At 41.5% G+C, this 19,968-nt stretch overlaps 1 protein-coding gene across 1 annotated transcript in view; it reads right to left on the bottom strand.

Annotated features, from left to right (window-relative positions):
• The window catches only part of Ppn (proteoglycan-like sulfated glycoprotein papilin), a 326,401-nt gene that overhangs the window by 172,003 nt on the left and 134,430 nt on the right, over positions 1–19,968 (bottom strand). The window contains exon 3 of the mRNA XM_083119653.1: positions 3,245–3,429. Coding sequence (XP_082975779.1) covers positions 3,245–3,429 — 185 coding nt within the window. The remainder of the gene's footprint in view (positions 1–3,244; positions 3,430–19,968) is intronic.

Below are 19,968 nucleotides of genomic sequence, written 5' to 3'. Positions count from 1 at the left end.
TCATTTTTCAAAAGGAAAGGAATGCTCAAAGAAGACTTTGCCAAAAGATTCTGTCCGATCCTAACCTGTGTACTCGGTCTCGTTTCGAATTTTAAGGCGAGACCTAGGCTAGTCTCGTCTCGGTACCATCACCACACGAAGGGCCGCAGCACCGAGAAAGGTGAAGTAGGTAAGAATATGGACATATCTAGCAAGTATGAGTTCAAACATCTTGAAGCAGCTTATCTTAATTTGGATTCCAAGACCTTAATGTGGTGATCGCAAGGTTTGGCCACTGAAAATCGACCTTGGAGCGGATCGCCCTTTGTTCAACCACAATACTTCATCAAAGAATTTGCTGGCTGAGCAGGCAAAAGTATGGAGGAAACAATGCTTCATGTTCTGCGTGTTCCACTCCCTCATCACCTGCTGCGTGTGGACAGGAACAAACCACCGCTGAGGGCGTTGCAGCACTTTCTGCTTCCGCATCCTCCGATTGTGCAGCAAATAAGTCACTTGTCTTGGTCGACAACTCAGAAGGCTGATTCCTTTGCGCACTATACATAAGAGTGACGTGTCAGGGTGGCCCTTGTTTGCTGTAGGCCAGAGGGTTTATCGTGATACCTCTACCGGCAAGAGGTAAGTCTGTCGGAATGATTTTGTCAACGTATGTTTCGTGTAAATTTGTCGAATGGCTGTGCTTTTGCACGAGTCCTTCGAAAGAGCAAGCAAATAATATCACTGAATATTGAAACCCTTAGAGCACAAATTCTTTTCCTCTCGCCATCTGAAATACCTTCTCCCTCAGCTGTGAAAGAGGCAACCAAGTGTTCAAATTCCCCTCGCAAAGAGAACGGCGAGCTCAAGTGGGAAGAGAACAAGCACGTGCTATATCCAGCGCTCCTCTTAGTGGGTGGAATCCCTCATGTGTTGGCTGCCAAGGTCTTCCACAAGGCGGCAGACCATCGCGTGGCGGGAGCGGTACCACGATAAATTTTCTAACGTATAGGCAGGCAGAGGCCAGTGTGGGCTGAGCCGTCCTGGCATTGGATTTGTCTCAGCGTTTCAAAATTATTCTTCTAGAATATTCCTTCATTTTTATTGTCAGCAGATGTAACGAAGTGTAAAATTCTCTACACACTGTTCCAGCAGGAACCTCTGAAGCTGAAGTAAGCTACGGCATTTATGCCTGATGAGGAAGTTTGGCGCGAGCTAAACTCTATCCATCTTTCACAAGAGAGAAGAAATAATAGGTCAGATATTCTTCTTGACAAGAGTATGGCGCTCTTCATTTTCACTATGCCAACACAAATAACACCGAGATCTCTTCAATTTTCGGAGTTACAGACGAAGAATGGCTGGTTTTGAGTTGCCAAGCCTCTTGCCTTTGCTTGGACTGGAGGAAGGAAGGCGAGAAGTTTAAAGTAAATAATTTTCAACTAAGAAAGAGGGGAGGGCGACAACGCTTTCCTTTCAAATGTCAACTGTGGCACGCGCCGTGTTTCTGCAGAATAGATTAATAGGTGCCAGGGCTTGCCCCGAGTGGATATTTTCCTGGAGATGAGGCCTTGCTCGAAAAGGTTTATTATATATTATCCAGTGGCGTATACTGGGTTAAGAACCTGGGCTATCGCACCATATCATAGTGTTCGAATTGACAAAAATTAGTTGGTGGGGGTGTTTTTGGTTTTTTTAAAACTCATTTGGGGTGGCGGGTTGAAGTGATGTGACTCTGTGATTAAAAATTTATACCTCATAAATAAAACATGGAAATGTACACTGTCAGTAAGGAAAGAATTTCAAGAATTTAATTCTCATTTGCATAAATAAGAGGCCTATCTTGTGAAATATTATGTAGGCCTATATACGAGAATAAAAATAAAATTTCAACCTACCTATTTTCACGATTTTACGTTCGGGTACTCCTTGTTGGCGCAGTAATAACGTCGTTGCCTTGAAACTAAGGGGTCCCGGGTACAATGCATGGTGGTCTAGATACCACCTTAACTGTTGGTCCGATCCCCATTAGCTTATCTGTTCATAAAGTGGACATACAAGAAAAATCCACAACGATTTAGAGCTTATCGTCATTTGTAAACCGAAAAGACAGCTTGTTAATTATGTCCCTCATTTCAGTTCACTACACAACTCAGCACATATCATTCACAAAAATACAATCCACTCACTACTGTATTCACACGCTGCCTCTAAATAAATTCCACGCACCAAGACCACTCGATGCTATCTAGACTAGAACTCGTCCTTGTCATTTCGGAAATTTTTAGATGCACTCATGAACTATTCCCACTCAGCCAAGAATTTTCTACTCCCCACTGTATCTCTAGTTGTTTGAAGGTCAACGACCTCTTTTTCAACTCCTCTGCAAGCGTTCAATGATGTTCTTGTCCCTGCCACGATACACTTTCCCCTTGCCTGCGTAAATTTGTCTTCACAATTCCCCATTCCTGGGAAAATTACTTGTTGGGAAAAATTGGTTAACATTGACCCAGACTGTTGAGGAAGTTCACAGGGGTTTTTCCCCGCCATATGCAACCCTGTTGTCTCTCCTGTCACAGTTTGGCTCCGCAATTCCTCGATCCTGGGGAAATTACATGCTGGGAAAAATTGGTTTGCAACATTGATCGGTGCCCTGTCAAGCTTGTCCGTCACCCCCGTGGAGTTGCCCGCCGGCGCTGGGCCAGCCGCCTCGCGAATTCAAAGAAAGCGGGCAATGTTTCCAACTTCTAAGAAATCAGGTTCATCTTCTTATTGAAATGAACAATTTTATGCACATTTTCTGTATTTTATTCACCGAGTCTGGGCTTCGCAAATAGCCTACATAGCCCCGAATATACGCCTCTGATATTATCCAAATTTAGCACTGAATGGAAATCATAACTCTCCCTTCACAAAATTCCTTGACATGACACTAGCAGGCTACGACGACAACGCAAGGGGCACTCGCGTTCTAACCCTGTATTCACGTAACTCTAGAGGGTAGTGTAAATGTAAGTATGAGACAGATTTCCGGCTAGGCGAATTACTCGACTGTAACCATTCGAAGACTCGCAGACAGACCTGTCTCATTCTCGCATCGAATTCCGAAATTTATTTCGTCTGATTTTGGGATCACATCCCCCCAAAAACCTTCGAATGGCTTTCACATCTCAGAAGAACCCTCGAAAAATCATGAACAAAAGTTCCCAACCAAAGAAGATCCTGGGGAGAGAGAGAGAGAGAGAGAGAGAGAGAAAATTTGTCTCACCTGATGTCCCTGCATCTCCTCGTCTGGAAGGCCACTCCTCCCCCGCACGACCTTGAGCATTCACTGGGCTCCGACCATGGGCCCCAGTCCCCCTTCTCCGGCTGGCCGTCCCCCGGAATCACGAAGCTCGCCGGAAGGTAGGCCCGCTGCCTCTTGTGCCGCCCGTGGTGATGCCGGATGTGATGCTGAAACGAACGAGAACATTGTTATTTTCCTTGCAAATATATTTTTTTATTTATTTAAAGAAAACAACTCCTGCACTAGTTTTAGCATTATCATTTTCAGTAGGGAATGTACCGGGATGAGATGAAACGAGCCGAGCCTCGTCTGGCAGCGGCGTACCCAGGATTTTCGGAAAGAGAAAGGGGGTACGTATACTTTCTGTTGTAGTCAGTCCTCATTTTGCCATCTTTTCTTGCCTTTGACGTACTTTTTCTTTTTAAAAAAGCTGGGCCAAAGGGGTGTTATGACCCCCATCAATTCCCCCTTGGGCACGGCACTGTCGTCTGGGCTCGTCAATGACTTGTTCTCGTCTCGATCTCGAAACGTAAGCTTCGGTCTTGTCTCGGTTTCATCAAGAGATGCGAAAAGTGGACACAAAAATGAAAAAAATAAAGATACGAAAACAAACATAAATTTTGCACAAAAAATTAAAAATAAAATTTATTGGGAAAATTATTAAAACAAGCCAAGGGTACAAATTTGTGCACAAAAATGAAAAAAATACTATAGTGAGGCCACAGGCAAAAGGACTTGCGCAGAACCGCGTGTCCTGTGCATCGTACTCGCGAGTGAAGGGGGGAATACGCTTCATTATGGCCCGAGTTGAACGGATGGAGGGGAAGGTGCGCGAAGACTAGGTTATTTTGTTTGTGGTCGTTCTAAAAACAAACTAAGAATATAAATTTATGAAAATATATAAATAAAAGTTACTAAAACATAATAAGCAACATGTAAAATAATTCAGGCTGCCAACCTTTTGGTATGTCCCAAACAAGTTGAACAGTAAAGCAATTGACATAGCGGAAGGACAATAAATATCGCCTATTCGAACTTAAAGAGAACTGTTGTACAGTCACGGACACTTCTGGGTTGTAATAAATTCATTTATTAACAATGGGTTCGTTACAAGCCAGCAGTGTCCTTGACTGTACCACTTGACAAGTCTCGCAGGGCGTTCTCTCTTTCTAATATCGACTTTTGATTGGTGGTCCTGGTGTTCATTACTTGATCATCTTAGGATTATTGAATCCTAGTTTATATAAGAATTTTAAATATTTATTTATTTGTTGTACAATAATATTCGCATTCCCCATGTTAGGTACAGTGCATAAAAAAACAAACGTGATTGGTCATGTTATGTATTATTTTGATCTTTGTGCACCGGAATGGGTCATTGCGGTCCAAAAGTTTATGAATTGTTGTATAAACTGAATGCAAAGTTGGTAAAAAATGAGGGCCGTTTGGTTAAATCCACTTCCTGACGTTGTGTGACATTTTTTGTAACCAACATGCAGACATCGTCTCCGCATTTGGGCAAACCCTCATACCACGGTAAAAACATATCAGATGCACACTTGCCATGAGTGGTAACAATATTCATCCGCTCTCCCCCCCCCCCCCCCAACCCGTCACCAAGACATTTTTTTCTCCCTTGTACAAACGATGATATACGCACATTTAATGAGCGGCTGCAAGAAAGTGCGTGTAGTAGGTCCGTTTCGACGTCAACCGCTTGACATTTAAGAGCTGTATGCCACCAGCTTCATACTTGACAAGTGTAGCAAACTGCCTGCGTATTTCCCTAAAATGAGTGACCATTTATAATAAATATATAAAATTTCATAGTGTCAGGTTATACTCGAAGATTATCGATATTGTTTTCCTTTAGCGTGTTCTAAATTTATCGTTGAAAAATATATGTAAGAATAGTATATAATCTATGAAAGTGGTGATTTCCTTTTATCACATTCATTACACGTCTCCGTGGTGGAGTGATCAGCGTAACACGCTACGAAGCCAGTGGTCCCAGGTTCCAATGCATGTGTTTGACCCATTACTCATTCCGTCAATTCATCGTCACTATTAACCAAAGAGGTGAACACTACGTAAAATAACCAAATTAGAAAAAACATCTCGAGAACCTATTGAATTATCGATGGACCACTCGTAGCGACCAACCGACCACAGACCAACCGATTTCACTTTTATCGTAGTAAGATATTATTTGATATTTCTGAAGTACCAATCAACCTCGCACCTCCTGCAGTTTCTGGGATATCTTTGTTCATTAGTATCTTGCCGTAGATGTCTTATGGAAGTAACACATTTTCGTAAAAATCCCCGCCGACAAGACAAAACTTCCCTCTTTTAACAGAACACAGAACTCGTGCAATATATTTCTCAAAAAATTAAATTAATTTAAATTAGTAGAAAGTACACAACGACTCAACCAAAATACAGCAAACACAGGATTCACACTTATTAGAAGAAGGCATACTGTTGTTCTCTTGTAAGTTATGGCGACCATGGAAAGTTTCCTGAACAGGAAGAAGTGGAGGGGATAAAAATCGAAAAATTGTACCTTGATGTGGCACATATTGGCGTCATGGTTTCGGGTCATGAGGAAAAGAAAGAATGTACATGTAGAATAGAAAGAGAGAAATGAAATCAAGAAACAAGACATACAAGAATGAGAGAGGGAGAGAGAAAGAAAAATAATTAGTAATGGACATGAGAGAGAGAAAAGGGATAGAGAGGGAGGCATAAATGGAGCAATTCAGTGGGATAGAAACAAGAAGAAAGTTGAACGGAAGATGGAAAATAAAGCAAGAAAAAAATAGAGAGAGAGAGAGAGAGAGAGAGAGAGAGAGAGAGAGAGGGAGAGAGAGAAGAGTGACAGAGAAATAAAAGATGTGCCAGAGAAAATGAGACAATTTAAAGAAACGAGATTGCAAAGAGAAAGCTATGCAGACGAAAGAAAATAAATAATAAGATTATGCAAGAAGAAAGAAGAGCTGTGACGTGTAAAAAACACAAGAAAAGAAATAGGCTACCAGGAATGAAATAAACGTATTGAAGAGAGAGAGGGGCGCAGGTGAACCCCCTTAATTCTTCCTGCGAGCTCCCTGAATGTTTATTTACTTTAAAATGCATAAATGTAAACGGAATGCCCAACTAATTCTCCTTCAGATTATCTACTTGGGAAAAAGAGAACAAGTAATAACCTCTACCATTACAATTTAATTACATTTTTCCAGAAGATTTCCCCCTTTCATTTAAATTGCTTTCAAACTTCATAATAAGATTGCAACACTGCACCGCAGATCTTTAGCGCTAATGTGACAGCCTCCCCACGCCGGAGAATGACAAGATTGCCCGCCCCCTACGCTGTATCATATTATGTATACTTTTTGACAGACCACCCTCCGCTTTTTTGCCTCAGACGGGCGTCTGGCCCTTTGAGAAGGCCACAGACCCGGAGCTCACATCGTCCCACGCAAATCTGCGAACGTTTCTTCCTCGGGTCTGCACGAGTGACGCAACTCGCTAAAATTGGAGCGAGCCGGGGGTTTTCCGATGTCTGCAGAGCGTGACATTAAATGGGAGAATTAACTGCTTCCGTGTTACCACACCTAGCTACCAGATTGTGGTCCTTACTGTGTAAATACATGCAACGTGTTTCCAGACGTTTTGAAATGCCAAGAACTCCGTCTCGTCTTTCCAGCTCTTGCAAATGCGGGACCTTCCCAGTAGATGTCAGTGGGGTGCACAGGAACTTTCTTTGTGGCAGTGCCTGTCGCTTTCGAGATCGTCCGAATCGAAAGGCTCCCGAATATTACAGTTGCCACGTGTCCCGCCAAGTGTTATTTCGAACGTCAATGGACGCACTCTGGAACGCAGGCGCACAGTACGGAAGCAGAAGGCAGACGCAAATCAAACATCACGATGAATCTATTTACTAGCAAAATTGAAAATGTGACACGTACGTCATCTCTTCTTTTCAGTGTCAATCAACTTACGTGCACAGATAGCAGAGGCGCCGACTTGTCAAAATTATTGGGGGGGGGACCTCTGATCACTGAAATAAATTAATGAATGACTCACTCTCTCCCTTTTTTAAGTTTTGGTCTCAGTGTTCAGAATTTCATAAAAGCCCATGAATTCCTCAAAAATATCAAAATTTTTATACACAGTTCGAATGCAGAATATTAATTGTCCACGGATGGATATGTTAAAAGTTTCGTCAACCATAATAGCAAAATATTCCCGACTTTTAATATCTGCTACCACGAAGCGCAAAACAGATCTCCCTAATATATCAATGATTTCGTTCTGAATGCCATGTGAGAGCCATTTGTAGCCCGAACGTCCCATCCACTACCCTAGTTCATGCACATAGTCTTTTGAAACTCTTTTAGTAAAAATGTTAACAATACTCATAATTACATACTTAGTATATAGTAATAAGTAATGTGTTTTGCTGTTTCTGGTCATAGCCCTCCCAAAGTTGATGGTTTAGTGGTCTGAGCCCCCAAATTTGATGGTGCAGAACATTTCAAATGTGTATTTAAAGTTAAGTTCATGTGGCACAATTCAGAGTAAACTTTACAAGAGAAGCAAAATAATACATTAGTTCCTCTTAAGCAAAATTATTTGGGGGCTCTGCCCCCACATCGTTAACATTGGGAAGGCTCGAGCCCCCAAGCCCCATGGAGTCGGCGCCTATGACAGATAGGTTAATCGGAATTGGACCTGCAGTTAAAAGTGGGATCCGAACCACTATGTGCCTCCATCGGGGAACGAACCTTGGATCTCAAGCGACAGCAATATACAGTAGTTCCAAGTAGCACTCAGTTCTAGATCGTCTATTCAACAAACTCCACCTCTACAAAGTGAAAGTTACAATAAGGCTGCCGAGAATAGCGCTACAGCCAGTTGAAGAGCGCACTTACCGCTCATTTCACCTCTCCCCTGCAACTCCACCTATGCCGTGGATTCGGACTATATTGGCACGGAGATTCTGCGAGTGAAAGGTGCTTTTGAGAACAGCAGCTGATTCGGACACTTCCTCCATCTCGTCCCTCCATGGATGGACCAATCTCTAGCTTCGCCAGTAGATGTCAGTGGCGTGCTTAGGAACTTAGGGAACTTTTTCCCCGGCATATCCCATATTCAGCATTCGGGAAAATTTATTTAATAGTAATTTCCTTCATCTTTGAACACCACAATTTGCATTAAGAAAATACGTCTTTTAGTTGGGGAAAGAGAGAAATGATATATCTCCTTAAGAGATTCATTACTCTGCTATGGACATAGCAACGTGCTGATATTATTCTACAATCTAAATGTCCTGTAAATTGTTTTTTATTGATTTAGCGCAATTTCAAAGATTCTAACTGTTCAGAATAATTATACATTTGACCCAAACATAAATTTCGAAAACAAAAACAGATACCTCTGACTTCTGTCCTGATTCCCACACTGGAGTTTAAGAAAATTGATTTGAGGAATCTTTATTTATTTATTTATACTTCATAGAAGTGTTTTTAAAATACACATGTATTGTCCGACCGTGCAAGACGAGACTAGCTCGATAAGGCGAATCTACAAGCGATAGGGGATGTAGATAGAAACATGAGCGAAACAACACTGTAGGTTTCAGATAAGTTTTTCGTTGGTCTTTTATTTGTTTGTTTATCATCACTCGCTTCGTTGTGTATTTGATTTGCGCTAACTGCTACAACTTATAACATCACCTCATAACGTATTTTGCAGGTGGCGTTACTGTATTTGAAACTTCGATGTTGTTTCAGCAGCAGACGACTTTCACGACCCCTATTTTGCCACTGGACTCGTCCGTTCAGCACATGTGCTCTTTCGCCGTTGGTCAATACTAAGGCAAACGGACTATAGTAAGAAATTTGTACTCAGGAGTTCATTTTAAAATTCGTAATTTTGAATTGAAAATGTGTCAATTTGAAATATTATGCTGGCATTTCCTACCTTTCGGTTGTAGTGATCTGTAAGACTAAGTAAACGGAGTTGTTAGCCTTTTTTCGTATCTTGATGAGTTGCAGTTACCGTGACTTAGCTCAGACAACTTAGCTACAGGTACACTTACTCATTTGAAAAGCAACTCATGAGAACACTCTCCCCTTTTTACAATATATTTCTGTATTTTCCAACTATTTTCTGTATTCGACATTGATTTTTTGGAGATCTGTGCCAGTGATTTGGGTGTTTACACTGGTGTACGCAAGGGGGAGCTGATGGGGTACGGCCCTCCCAAAATTTTGAGAAACTCAATATTTTCGAACGAAATCCGTAAAGAACTCGGGGTAAAACAGATTGGTAAATAAAAACCTCTTTAAAATGCCCCCCCGACAATGGTTATCTTTGTCTTTGAATAACTTTAAAACGGAGGGTTAAAATTGAAATTACGCAATATTTCATTAAAAAAACGTAGAACGCAGATACGTAACATCCACCTTTACAATTTCAGCTCTCTCGCACAAAAAAAAGGCTTGCTCCATTGGGTGTTCATGGCACCTTAGCAAACCTCCGGTACGCCATTAGTTGTGATCAATGTTCAACGGTACCTTTGGAATTTTTTCAAGAATAATTCTCGTTTCGAAACAAATAATATTTTTTTCAGATTCTCCTAGCTGTAGGAGTTGATAATGAGGCAACAGCGAACGGAACTACAAAAAAAAAAAATCCTGTCAGTTTGGTTTCTTCCATATGGGAACATGATATCGGTGACGGAATAATTCCATTGTTGTCCAAGGTCCTGGACGATTGCTGGCGTATAAAGGAACGGTGTGCAATCCTGAGCACGAATTGAAAGCTTGTAAGCGTATACCGACCACAGCACAGGGGAGCAGAAAATCTCTTTTTAATGAGAAACGCATTCCAGCATCTAGTGAGGGAAGGGTTCTGTAACATCCCCGCAGGAACACCTGTTGCTGGAAGGGTGGGATTTGCACCTACAATAGTCTCCAGCCCCAAGAGAACAGGTTGCGTAGGAAGCTTTAGAACGGATTAAGCCATGGAACCATCCTGGGTATGTAAGTCCTATGGTAACTCTGTTGGGGTTTGGTAGGGACAAGTTTTTTTTTGGGGGGGGGCGGGAGAGACTAGCGTTTCTTTTCTCTGCCAGTGCTTCATCTGTCACTCTTACTTTCCTCTCGTGTGATGCAGAAGGAATTGAAATGAGGTGGGTCGCCATGTCTTCACACCGTTGCCTGGCCAACCACAGCAGAACCAAGGAAGGAAATCCATATCTTACAGTGGTGTAAAAAAATTAACGATATTTGTCTTTACACACATTCGGATATTGGATTTTAAAGTCTACGTTACGACAAATAGATATTATTATTATTGTTATTACTAACTTTTAGTTTCCAAAGTTGTTATGGGCAGTAGGTGGCGATACTTAAATGATTTGGTGTCTTAAGTCCACTTTATGCACAGTAAGGCTAATTGGGACTGGGTCTACTTTTTAAAGTGGAATCCGAACCACTATGTGCCTCCACCGGGATATCGAACCTTGATTACAAGGCAACGACGTTACCACTGCGCCATCGGGGAGGCACATGCGGATGGCGATAAGTAAGGACAGATGTTTCTTGCATGCACCCTTGCCTCAGTGAATCACATCTCAAACACGAGAACAGCATCAGACTCTTCTATACTTGTCAAGGCGAGACCGAGAACGAGACGAGACGAGACTTTGCCAACTGTGGCCTCAGCACCACCCTTCAAGAAAATGGTTTCAATTTCGCCACGCCAGATTGAAGATTAATGATATCACAAATCAACAAGCTCATTAGTATTTTGTTTTAGACGGTACTGGAGAGCCATCCCCAGTAATTTTGTAATAGGGGGTTGACCGAAAAGATTTTCCTATGGAGTGTAATTTTAGAAATTTGTTCTCCACTCATGTATCTGACTTTTTATATTAGGAAAGTTGGACCAAAATTGAATGGGGTCGGGGGGGGGGGGAGGACTCACCCGGGTACTACACGCTCGTTACAGTGTCAACATTACAGATAGGGATCTCGATTTTCATTTTTTTCGAAATCTGCTAATTAACGTAAAAGTTCCATACTTTTAAGCTTTTCTTGAAAATGCTTAATTCCAATAATTTGATTAAAGCGTTATTCACGACTGAAAAGATAACTTGCAAACAAATTGAAGTACTCTATGTGGTGTTGTATTTTCATTGAGTCACACACGCACATCTTTTCATGGTGTAAACACGCACATGTGTTCTGTCCTTCGATAAAACTTCATTAAGGAAATTAACTCACACTATGTACAGCTCAACCAAGATGAGTATGGTGCCGGCAAAATCGCGACCGAAAGTAGACAGTCATTTGTTTTCTCCTCTCGCTTCCCCTTATCTAGTGCCCGAGTACCCCCGTGTTCCCATATTTAAACTTCCGTTGTCGAAACCTTCAACCTTAAATATTACATCTCTCCTTTTTCTTTCTACGTTTCTCCCTTCATGATGATACTTGGTAATAACTAAATGTGTTGAAGAATACAGCAAAGTCTGGCAATGTAAGAGCATGGTAAACAGCTGATGGCATCACCCACAGTCGCTCAACGAGAGCTTAGGCTTATGCTGTATGAATTACTTTGTACAGAACCATTTGACATTTCAAAATAAAGTTAAACGTTGTTCTCTTGAACAAAACTTAGATTTTATGTATGCCTACGAGGTTTGCCCGAACGCAGGACTAGGCAACATCAAAACTGGGATGGTTGGTCTGGTAAAACGTACTGCATGAAGATGGAGTGAATTTTCACAAGCAACTTTACAATCTCTACGAATTCCAACGAGAGCTGCACGAGTTCCTTTAACGAAGGCCATTTCCTTCTCCCTCGACGCCGCGATTAACCTAACGTCAGAAACACGCGGCGGAAGAACAACCGACCAAATAGCACATCGCGTAAGCGGACAGCACAGTTCGCTATGGAATCCATTTGACAAATATATCCCACGGTGGGTCGTCACAGATCAATTGGTTCCAATATAAAGGCTCGTTGGCAAAGCAAACATCGCCTACATGCATTGTGGGTCAAGGCGAGGCGAGTGAAGTTCATTACGTCAGGCGCCACTCTGTCTGCCAGGCGTTCACACGGACAAGCACCTAGTGTTGCCAACCCGGCACGAGATTTCATAACAAAAGATCTGCATTACCATTTATGATGAAGTACTAGAGGCAGGAAGGACATGGTGGAGTTGGCTGAGCACTGTGCGAATTAAGCTTTTTGCTTGGGGGTGGGGTGGGGGGTGGGGGGTGGCCACTCGGTGGCGTATTTGTGATTTGATTTTGGAAGGTAGTTTTTTTGGGTATGCAACTGTGTATATTATAATACCAGTCAGCAAATTAAACTACAGTAAAACCTCGTTAATCCGGATCCCGATAAGCCGGACTTCGCTTAATCCGGACAGGCAAAAGGCAAAATAAAGGGGAAGAAAGCAAAATGCAAGGTTTTAAATGTGTCTAGAAGTCAACAAAAGAACTTACCAAAGAAAAGGCAGTCAACCATTGATGAAATTCTGTTTCTCTAGACTTTGTACTGTACTGTATAGTGTATTTAGGCCTATGCCTTTAAATACACCATAATAAACGTGTTTTGTTGCTATAAACGGAGTTTTAATGCACTATCTATTAATCTACTTATAATTTAATTTAATATAACTCATTTTATATGATAATATGTACCTCTCTTTTTAATTTAATTTAAAGCTGTTCTTTTAGGTTATTTCAGTTAATCCGGACTTTCGTTAAACCGGTCAACTTATCCTCCCCATTAGTCCGGATTAACGAGGTTTTACTGTATTGCCTTGCCTGTCTGAGTACCTTATAACACTGGTACCAACCTAGGTCATTAAATCTTATGATAACATGTATACGTAATTTAGAAACACTTGGTATATTTACATTTTAAGAAAACCCAAACGCATGCACAAAAGAGCTATCGAACTTATTACACCAAAAATTTGACCAAACTTTTATTGCTAAGTTCAAACTTAAAGTCCATCTATCGTACTACAAGTCTCTCTGAACAGTTTATGTAAAGTAATCAGCACTAAGCCATGAAAATTTAAGTGGAAGACAGCCCGGTGAGGTTGTTCAGTTGCAGAATGGTGTCCTTCTTAAACCCATACTTTTCCGCAGAAAATCCTTGGTGACTAGACGAATGATTCTCAATTGTGTTTGCTACATAATTCAGAAATGGTATACTATATAGTACTTTCATTTTCATTTTCTTTGAGGGGGATAAAAAACATCCGTGGCAGGGATAAAATTAATTTTCTTTTGCCGGGGATAAATTTGTTTATGGGGGGGGAATCACCAGCATCCCCCCCGTTAATTCGTACACTGTGCCTGAGAATTGATTTCGTGTGAACAGCTCTAGAAATCTCTCTTTTCCTTTCTCTGTTTGGCTCCCGTATATCTTTCTTCCTCCGTTTCTCTGTCACTTCCCCTCATTCTCTTCCTTTCCTCTCTCTTTCGCTCCTTTGTCCTTCCGGCCACGAAGCAATTATAATACCCAGACAACTAATGCAATCCACACGACCTACTAAATGCAGGAATCCTAAACGGTTGTCTTCTTTTTTCATTTCAAAAAATTAGAGTTGTTCCTACAAACAAGAGATATTTTTTTAAAAAAAAAAGTTTCTGCGATCGTTGTAAAAAAAACGTAACTATAATTTCTGCCAGGTAGAGGATAGACCTTTTTAGGAAGCAACCTTTATTTGAACTAGGGGATGAACTAGTGTTTGTAATTTACAAATAAATACATTTTTAAACATATCCTAGCCAACATTGGGTCAGGCACAAGAAAGAGAGAATAGCAGTGGAAAAGATAGAATGAAAGAAAGACGGGAAAAAGCTTCAGAAGGAAAGAGTGTGGGGATACACAGAGTCAGAGAGAGAGAGAGAGAGAGAGAGAGAAATAAAAACTGAAAGGTGTGTGTGTGTGTGAGTGAGAGAGAGAGAGAGAGAGAGAAATAAAAACTGAAAGGTGTGAGAGAGAGAGAGAGAGAGAGAGAGAGAGAGAGAGAAATAAAAACTGAAAGGGTGTGTGAGAGAGTGAGAGAGAGAGAGAGAGAGAGAGAGAGAGATTAGGAAAGCCAGAAAAAAAGAAAGAAAACTCATGAAAAGGAGAGGACGAAGGAGAGTGGAATGCAGGAAAATTGTAGAAACAAAGAAAGAGGAGAAAGTTATTGGAAAGGAAAGAAAAACGCATGAAAAAGAGCACGAGAAAAAGAGAAATAGAGGAGAAACGAGAAAGAAAGGTATTAGAGACTTGATAGTATCCACAACCGCTGAAATAGGGTCCGCTTTGGAAATTTCTCGCATTTCGTCAACCCTTGATCCGACCCAAACAAAATCCTCTGGTATTTACTTCTAAAAAAAGAAGAAAAGAACCCAGAATACCACCCGCCCCTCGTTTCGGCTGCATCCTGTTACTCTTTCAAAGCTTTTCCTTGAACTACGTAAGTGTGTTAAAGTTATTAACAAAATTGCATAGCCATGCATTTCAATACAGTAAACGTGTGAAGTGTGAAAAAATGAAGGACAACTCATTGGATATTCACTAATCTGGTGTATCGTGTAGAAGAGTGTCCTCAAGATTATGATAATAACATTAATAATAGTTTAGCAACAAAATTATTTACAGTTTTATCAGTTTATTATAGTTATTATTTTTAATAATAATGAATTTTACATGAAGGACTTGACCTACCCATCAAAATTTTCTGACGATGCCTCATGCCATCATGAGGGAACATTGCTGCGTGGATTTACCCCAGCAAGCAAGCAAGAACGTCACACTTGTACCAAACACGCCCCAACATCCCCCATCGCCGCAATATCATTACCACGCTTCCGAGAATCGGCATCACAAGATGACGCTGTGGGTTACAGGCCGTAAATAACACTCCAGAGTTCCTGCGGTATGTTAATAGCTGACGGAGAGATATCCTTTGAATGCAATCTCCCACATCACCCGAAGGGGAGGATGGTGTGGGGTGCAGGGGGGGGAGGGAAGGTGCTTGACAACGTCGTTAATATTCACATCGTGCATGAAGAAACCCTGAAGATGGATTCTTGTTGTTTGTATTTCCCACAATGCAATGAGTGGCAACATCACTTTCGAGAGAGAGGGATGAATGGGTGCCTACGAATCAAGAAGTTCTTTCTTTGCTGTAATCCGTAGCGATCCGGCTGCAAGAACATCTGATTTGGTGGCTTGAGCAATGTTAACAAAATATTTTCGTGCGGGGACGCACTCTTATCGTCATGCATGACCTTCATATGACTACTGACATGTGTGGATGTGATAGATGTCTTAACGGCATTAAAAAGTTGAAGAAATTGATGTGAAAATTGATCGTTAGCGAAACAGTAATGCAAGAGTGTAATACGAAAACATATATAATAAAAGGACGCGCACAAACAATAGCTCGCTATAGCGTGTAGGAGGAATTGCTTTCCTCATATCCCACCGTAAAGAAGAAAATAGTGATCAACATTCAGATGCGTAGATGATGAGGGTTCAAGGTGACGGAATGATTGATTGATTGAGAGAGAGAGAGAGAGAGAGAGAGAGAGAGAGAGAGAGAGAGAGAGAGAGAGAGAGAGAGAGAGAGAGAGATACAAGTAGAAGTAGAGAAACGCAACTAGACGGATTGGTTTATTAATTTGGTTTATTTTACTACGCTAATCCCGAAGGGGAGAATGGGTGGGAGAAATTGATAAAGGGATACTCGCAAAGAACAGGCATGCACTAACCGGGATTCGAACCCGGGAGCTCTGGCCTCGTAGCGCGCTGTGATTTCCAGTCCGCCGCGGATGATGGCACGCAGGCAGACACTGAAGAAACAAAGAGAAAAAAGGCTAGATTTTAAGAGGGGGAAAGAGAAAACAACCAGAGAGTGGCACGGAGAAAAAGGGAAAGAAGATAAAACAATATAAAAATCACAGGGAAGTGGAATGTGAAGGACGGAAGAGGAGAGAAAAGGAAAGAGAAGGTAGAAAATAGATTTACATAGAAAGAAAACGACAGACTGGCAGAGAGAAAGAAAGAGTAAAACGAATAAGGGAGAGACGTACAGAAGGAGACCTAAGGAGGGCTTTTCCACTAATTCAAAAACTTCCATAGGAGATATTAGTTGAGTAAATAAATCCAAACCAACGGACGAATCAATCAGTGAGAAGTACAGGTATTAAATGAAACAGGATCACGTTTTAGTATTTGTTTCACAGTAACCAGAGATTAAACGAGGTAGTGAAACACGAAATTAGAGGAATTGTTGAATGTTATAGTAGTGCTATTGGCAAAAGTAAAGACAAAGAAGAATTGTCGATCATACGCGAGCTGGAGAAAGTGAAGGAACCTGTAATGAAAAGGGGAAATGAAGTAACTGAGGAGTATTTTGTGCAGGAAAACTTAAGGAATTGCTCCACTTTTTGTTCAGATAGGTTAATTGGACTGGCCTACAGCTTAAAGTACGTTCCACCAGGTATAGAATGCGGAACCCTTCATCGAGGAGGCCCAATAAATTGCTCGCTCCAATGTCGATATTTTAGATCTCCTACATATCCCTGCAGAACCTGTGGAATCCTACCTAAATACAACACAGCATGTCTCACGGACAGAGCCAAAACCGAGAAGTAAAAGGCCAACCTCACAAAAGTCGACCGAGAGAATTCGACAGTTTAAAGGAGGAGAGGAGGACTTGCCCACGTGCACATCCCTGAAAGAAGAAAAAGAAAGCAGAAGACCGGATAGAACGTCCATTGTTGGAAGGTCAGGTGCTTTATAGAAGTCCTCCAAAAAGGTAAGTGGATGACAAAGGAAAAGAAAGAGGTTGAAAAATAAGATGATCTCAGAGGTTATACAGCCGATGCACTCTACATCTGTGGCTCTCGTGCCCAGACTCTCTGACTCCCACCGTCGCGACAATGGGTTCGAAATTTACAGCCGTCATTCATACTTTCCCTTCGGATCAGTTTTTCCTCTTCCCCAAAACGAGAAGGAAAATGGTACTAAAAGGGTTCGTTATACGCCTTCTCAGCGGGTGCTTTGTGGTCCTCGGGGAGGTTTTTGTGGTGTTTGGGGTTACACGCGATGCAGTAACTTACATCAAGAAGTAAAGAAAGGGTTAAAACCTATCTTGACTTTCTTTACAGGTGCACGGACAATGTCAGGTGCCCATGGGTCCGAAAATAGTGAGGAATTCCAAAGTGAGATTCTTGAACATCGGCGAGGTGGATCAAGTAACTGTCTTTGTCCTACGTTGCTTATTAGCCCACAATATTCAGTGTTCTGCAATCTATGGTCAATTCTATGCATGATTTTGCCATTGTTGGTTTGTTTTGCAAAACTTGGAGACTATAAGGATACTCCCAGAAGATTCGGACACTGTGTAAATGCTCATAGCTCTCAATGCCAACCTCATATTTTCCGCCCACTGGATGGTGGGAATCTTCACAGACCCATACTACACATTATCGACTCAGTGATGACAAGACTCCGGTGTTGAACACTGGACATGTGTGCTTCGTTTTGAGAATTATTTTCTTATAAACTCTCTCATTCATTAGCAATTTCCTTCTATTATCCCTTCATCTCTACATTTTACCTGATGACACAAATAAAAGACCGAGGAGCAATATTTCAATCCTGGTTGTGCACTTGTGCAACATAGAAATCTCGCTCGCCAGTAGATCGCACTTGTGAAGCTCCTCAGTCTTCATTGTTTTAATCATATCCTGGCTCGTAATACCAACTTCGACAATTATTGCCTCACGTCTCTCCCTTCCAGGAGTTCAGAAGAAGCTTCAGGGGGGAAGTTTTTCTCATTTTATTGCCTTGCAGCTGTTTAGAATTTCATTGGGAAAGTATTTTCACTACATTCTCTTGCAGCAGTTCGGAACAAAGGGCATTGGCAAAGTATTTTCACTTCATTCTCTTGCAGCTATTCAAAAGAGTACTTCATTGGGGACGTATTTCTCTTATTTTTTTCCTGCAGCGCTTCAGTACGAGAGTAATTGCTCCACGTTATTCCTCTGCAGCGGTTCAGAACAAACTTCAGTGAGAAAATGTTTTGACTTTATTCTCTTGCAGCGATTCAGAGCAAGCCACGTATGGAAAGTGTTTCTCATTTTCTTCCCTGGCAGCTGTTCAGAACAGAATTTCATTGAGAAAATAAAATACGGCCTTCACTTTGTTCGGTTACGCGTGGACAAGCTAATTTCTTCAGCTCGACATTGTTTCAGTTTGCGTTACGCAGATTCGCTGCAGATCTTCTTCTTGAGGGATCGAGGGCAGCTGCATGCTTTGAGTGCGTTCCTCTAATTCTTTCCCCACAGCGTTAATTATCGCACGTTTGTTGTCTTTCAAAGCTCCTTTCTCGGAAGCTGCCGGCAAGGCATCGTTAACAAGATCTTCTCCAAAGCCCAAAAGAAAACTTGAGTTTCTGAGGATTCGTGAGTTTCATTCGTTGCCCGTCACCGTCAACTAAGAGAGAGAGAGAGAAAAATGTTATGTCATCCTTTTTAATACGAAATTAATGTTAGCACCATGATTGTCGGATCTGTGAAAGATGCGATGAAGAAGAAACGTTATTTTACGCTGTCGCGTAACTTGCGTAACTCTTGTAATGCGTCCCGAGTCCTTCCTTACCTTTGTGTTCAGTTTACAGCCAGCTAAGGAAGAGAAGTGGGTAAAGTCATTCATTATCTTCTTGCACAACTTACCAGGGTCGTATTTAACATAGGCGCATGTGATTGTTACACGACTCTCGCAATGTGTTCAATTACGTGAAACTGAAAAAGATACTCAAATAAATTAAATTGGTTCCTGAGGTTATGGTCCACAATTTTGGCACTTTTCGTTGGAAATATCGAAACAAACTATGGGATTTTCGTAAGGGGTTATATCTTTTTAGGCGTATGGGCCACCACCAATCTCTGCCTCAAAAACCTACTGTAAAGGAACATCATTTTACAATTTCATTTTTTATTATTTGATTTACTAATAGGAAAATCCGGTATTTCCTGAGCATTAGTTCTAATTTTGACCACCAAGAGCACCCTTGAGCAATTTCAAGCCAAGCAGCTGGAGATAGTGGCGTAGTATAGAGGAAACGATGGATGCGCCTTTATTTTTTTCAAAAACTGGGCTAATTTATGATTTGTTTGTGTGTGCCTTTGTGTTGGGGGATACGATACTCATGAACCTCAACTGGGTACGCCACCGCCTCAATCATTGGCTGGACGCTCACTAATGGAGTTATCCTTTGCAGGGCTTTATTCAGAATTTTCCACTGAAGGGGGTGTAAGTTCGTATTTAGAAGGGTGTAAAGGTAAATTTAGTCAAAATGAGCCCTTTGTGAAAAATTTAAGGGAGGATGTTGAGGAAATTTTGGGGGTGTTCGGGATGTGTGGATAAATCACTGATCCAGGGTCGTTAAAGATAAAAGGTCCAGCAATATGGCGCAAGTCAGATAAACGAAATATTACTTTTAGATTCGTCAACACATGATTATTTGCACCTATATCTGTTTCTTGTTGTCATAGCACCATAGGGGATAGACATGTTTAATATTTTGAGAGCCCAAGCCCTTGAGGGACTATGAGGGAATCGGCACATCCGAATGGAGGTATCCTTTTAGCAACCCAACCCTTCAA

This window comes from Lepisma saccharinum, chromosome 3 (assembly GCF_977018435.1).
Source record: "Lepisma saccharinum chromosome 3, izLepSacc3.1, whole genome shotgun sequence".
Classification (NCBI taxonomy): Eukaryota; Metazoa; Arthropoda; class Insecta; order Zygentoma; family Lepismatidae; genus Lepisma; species Lepisma saccharinum.
Note: the sequence above shows the minus strand (reverse complement) of the source record. Positions and strands in the feature narration are given on the sequence as shown.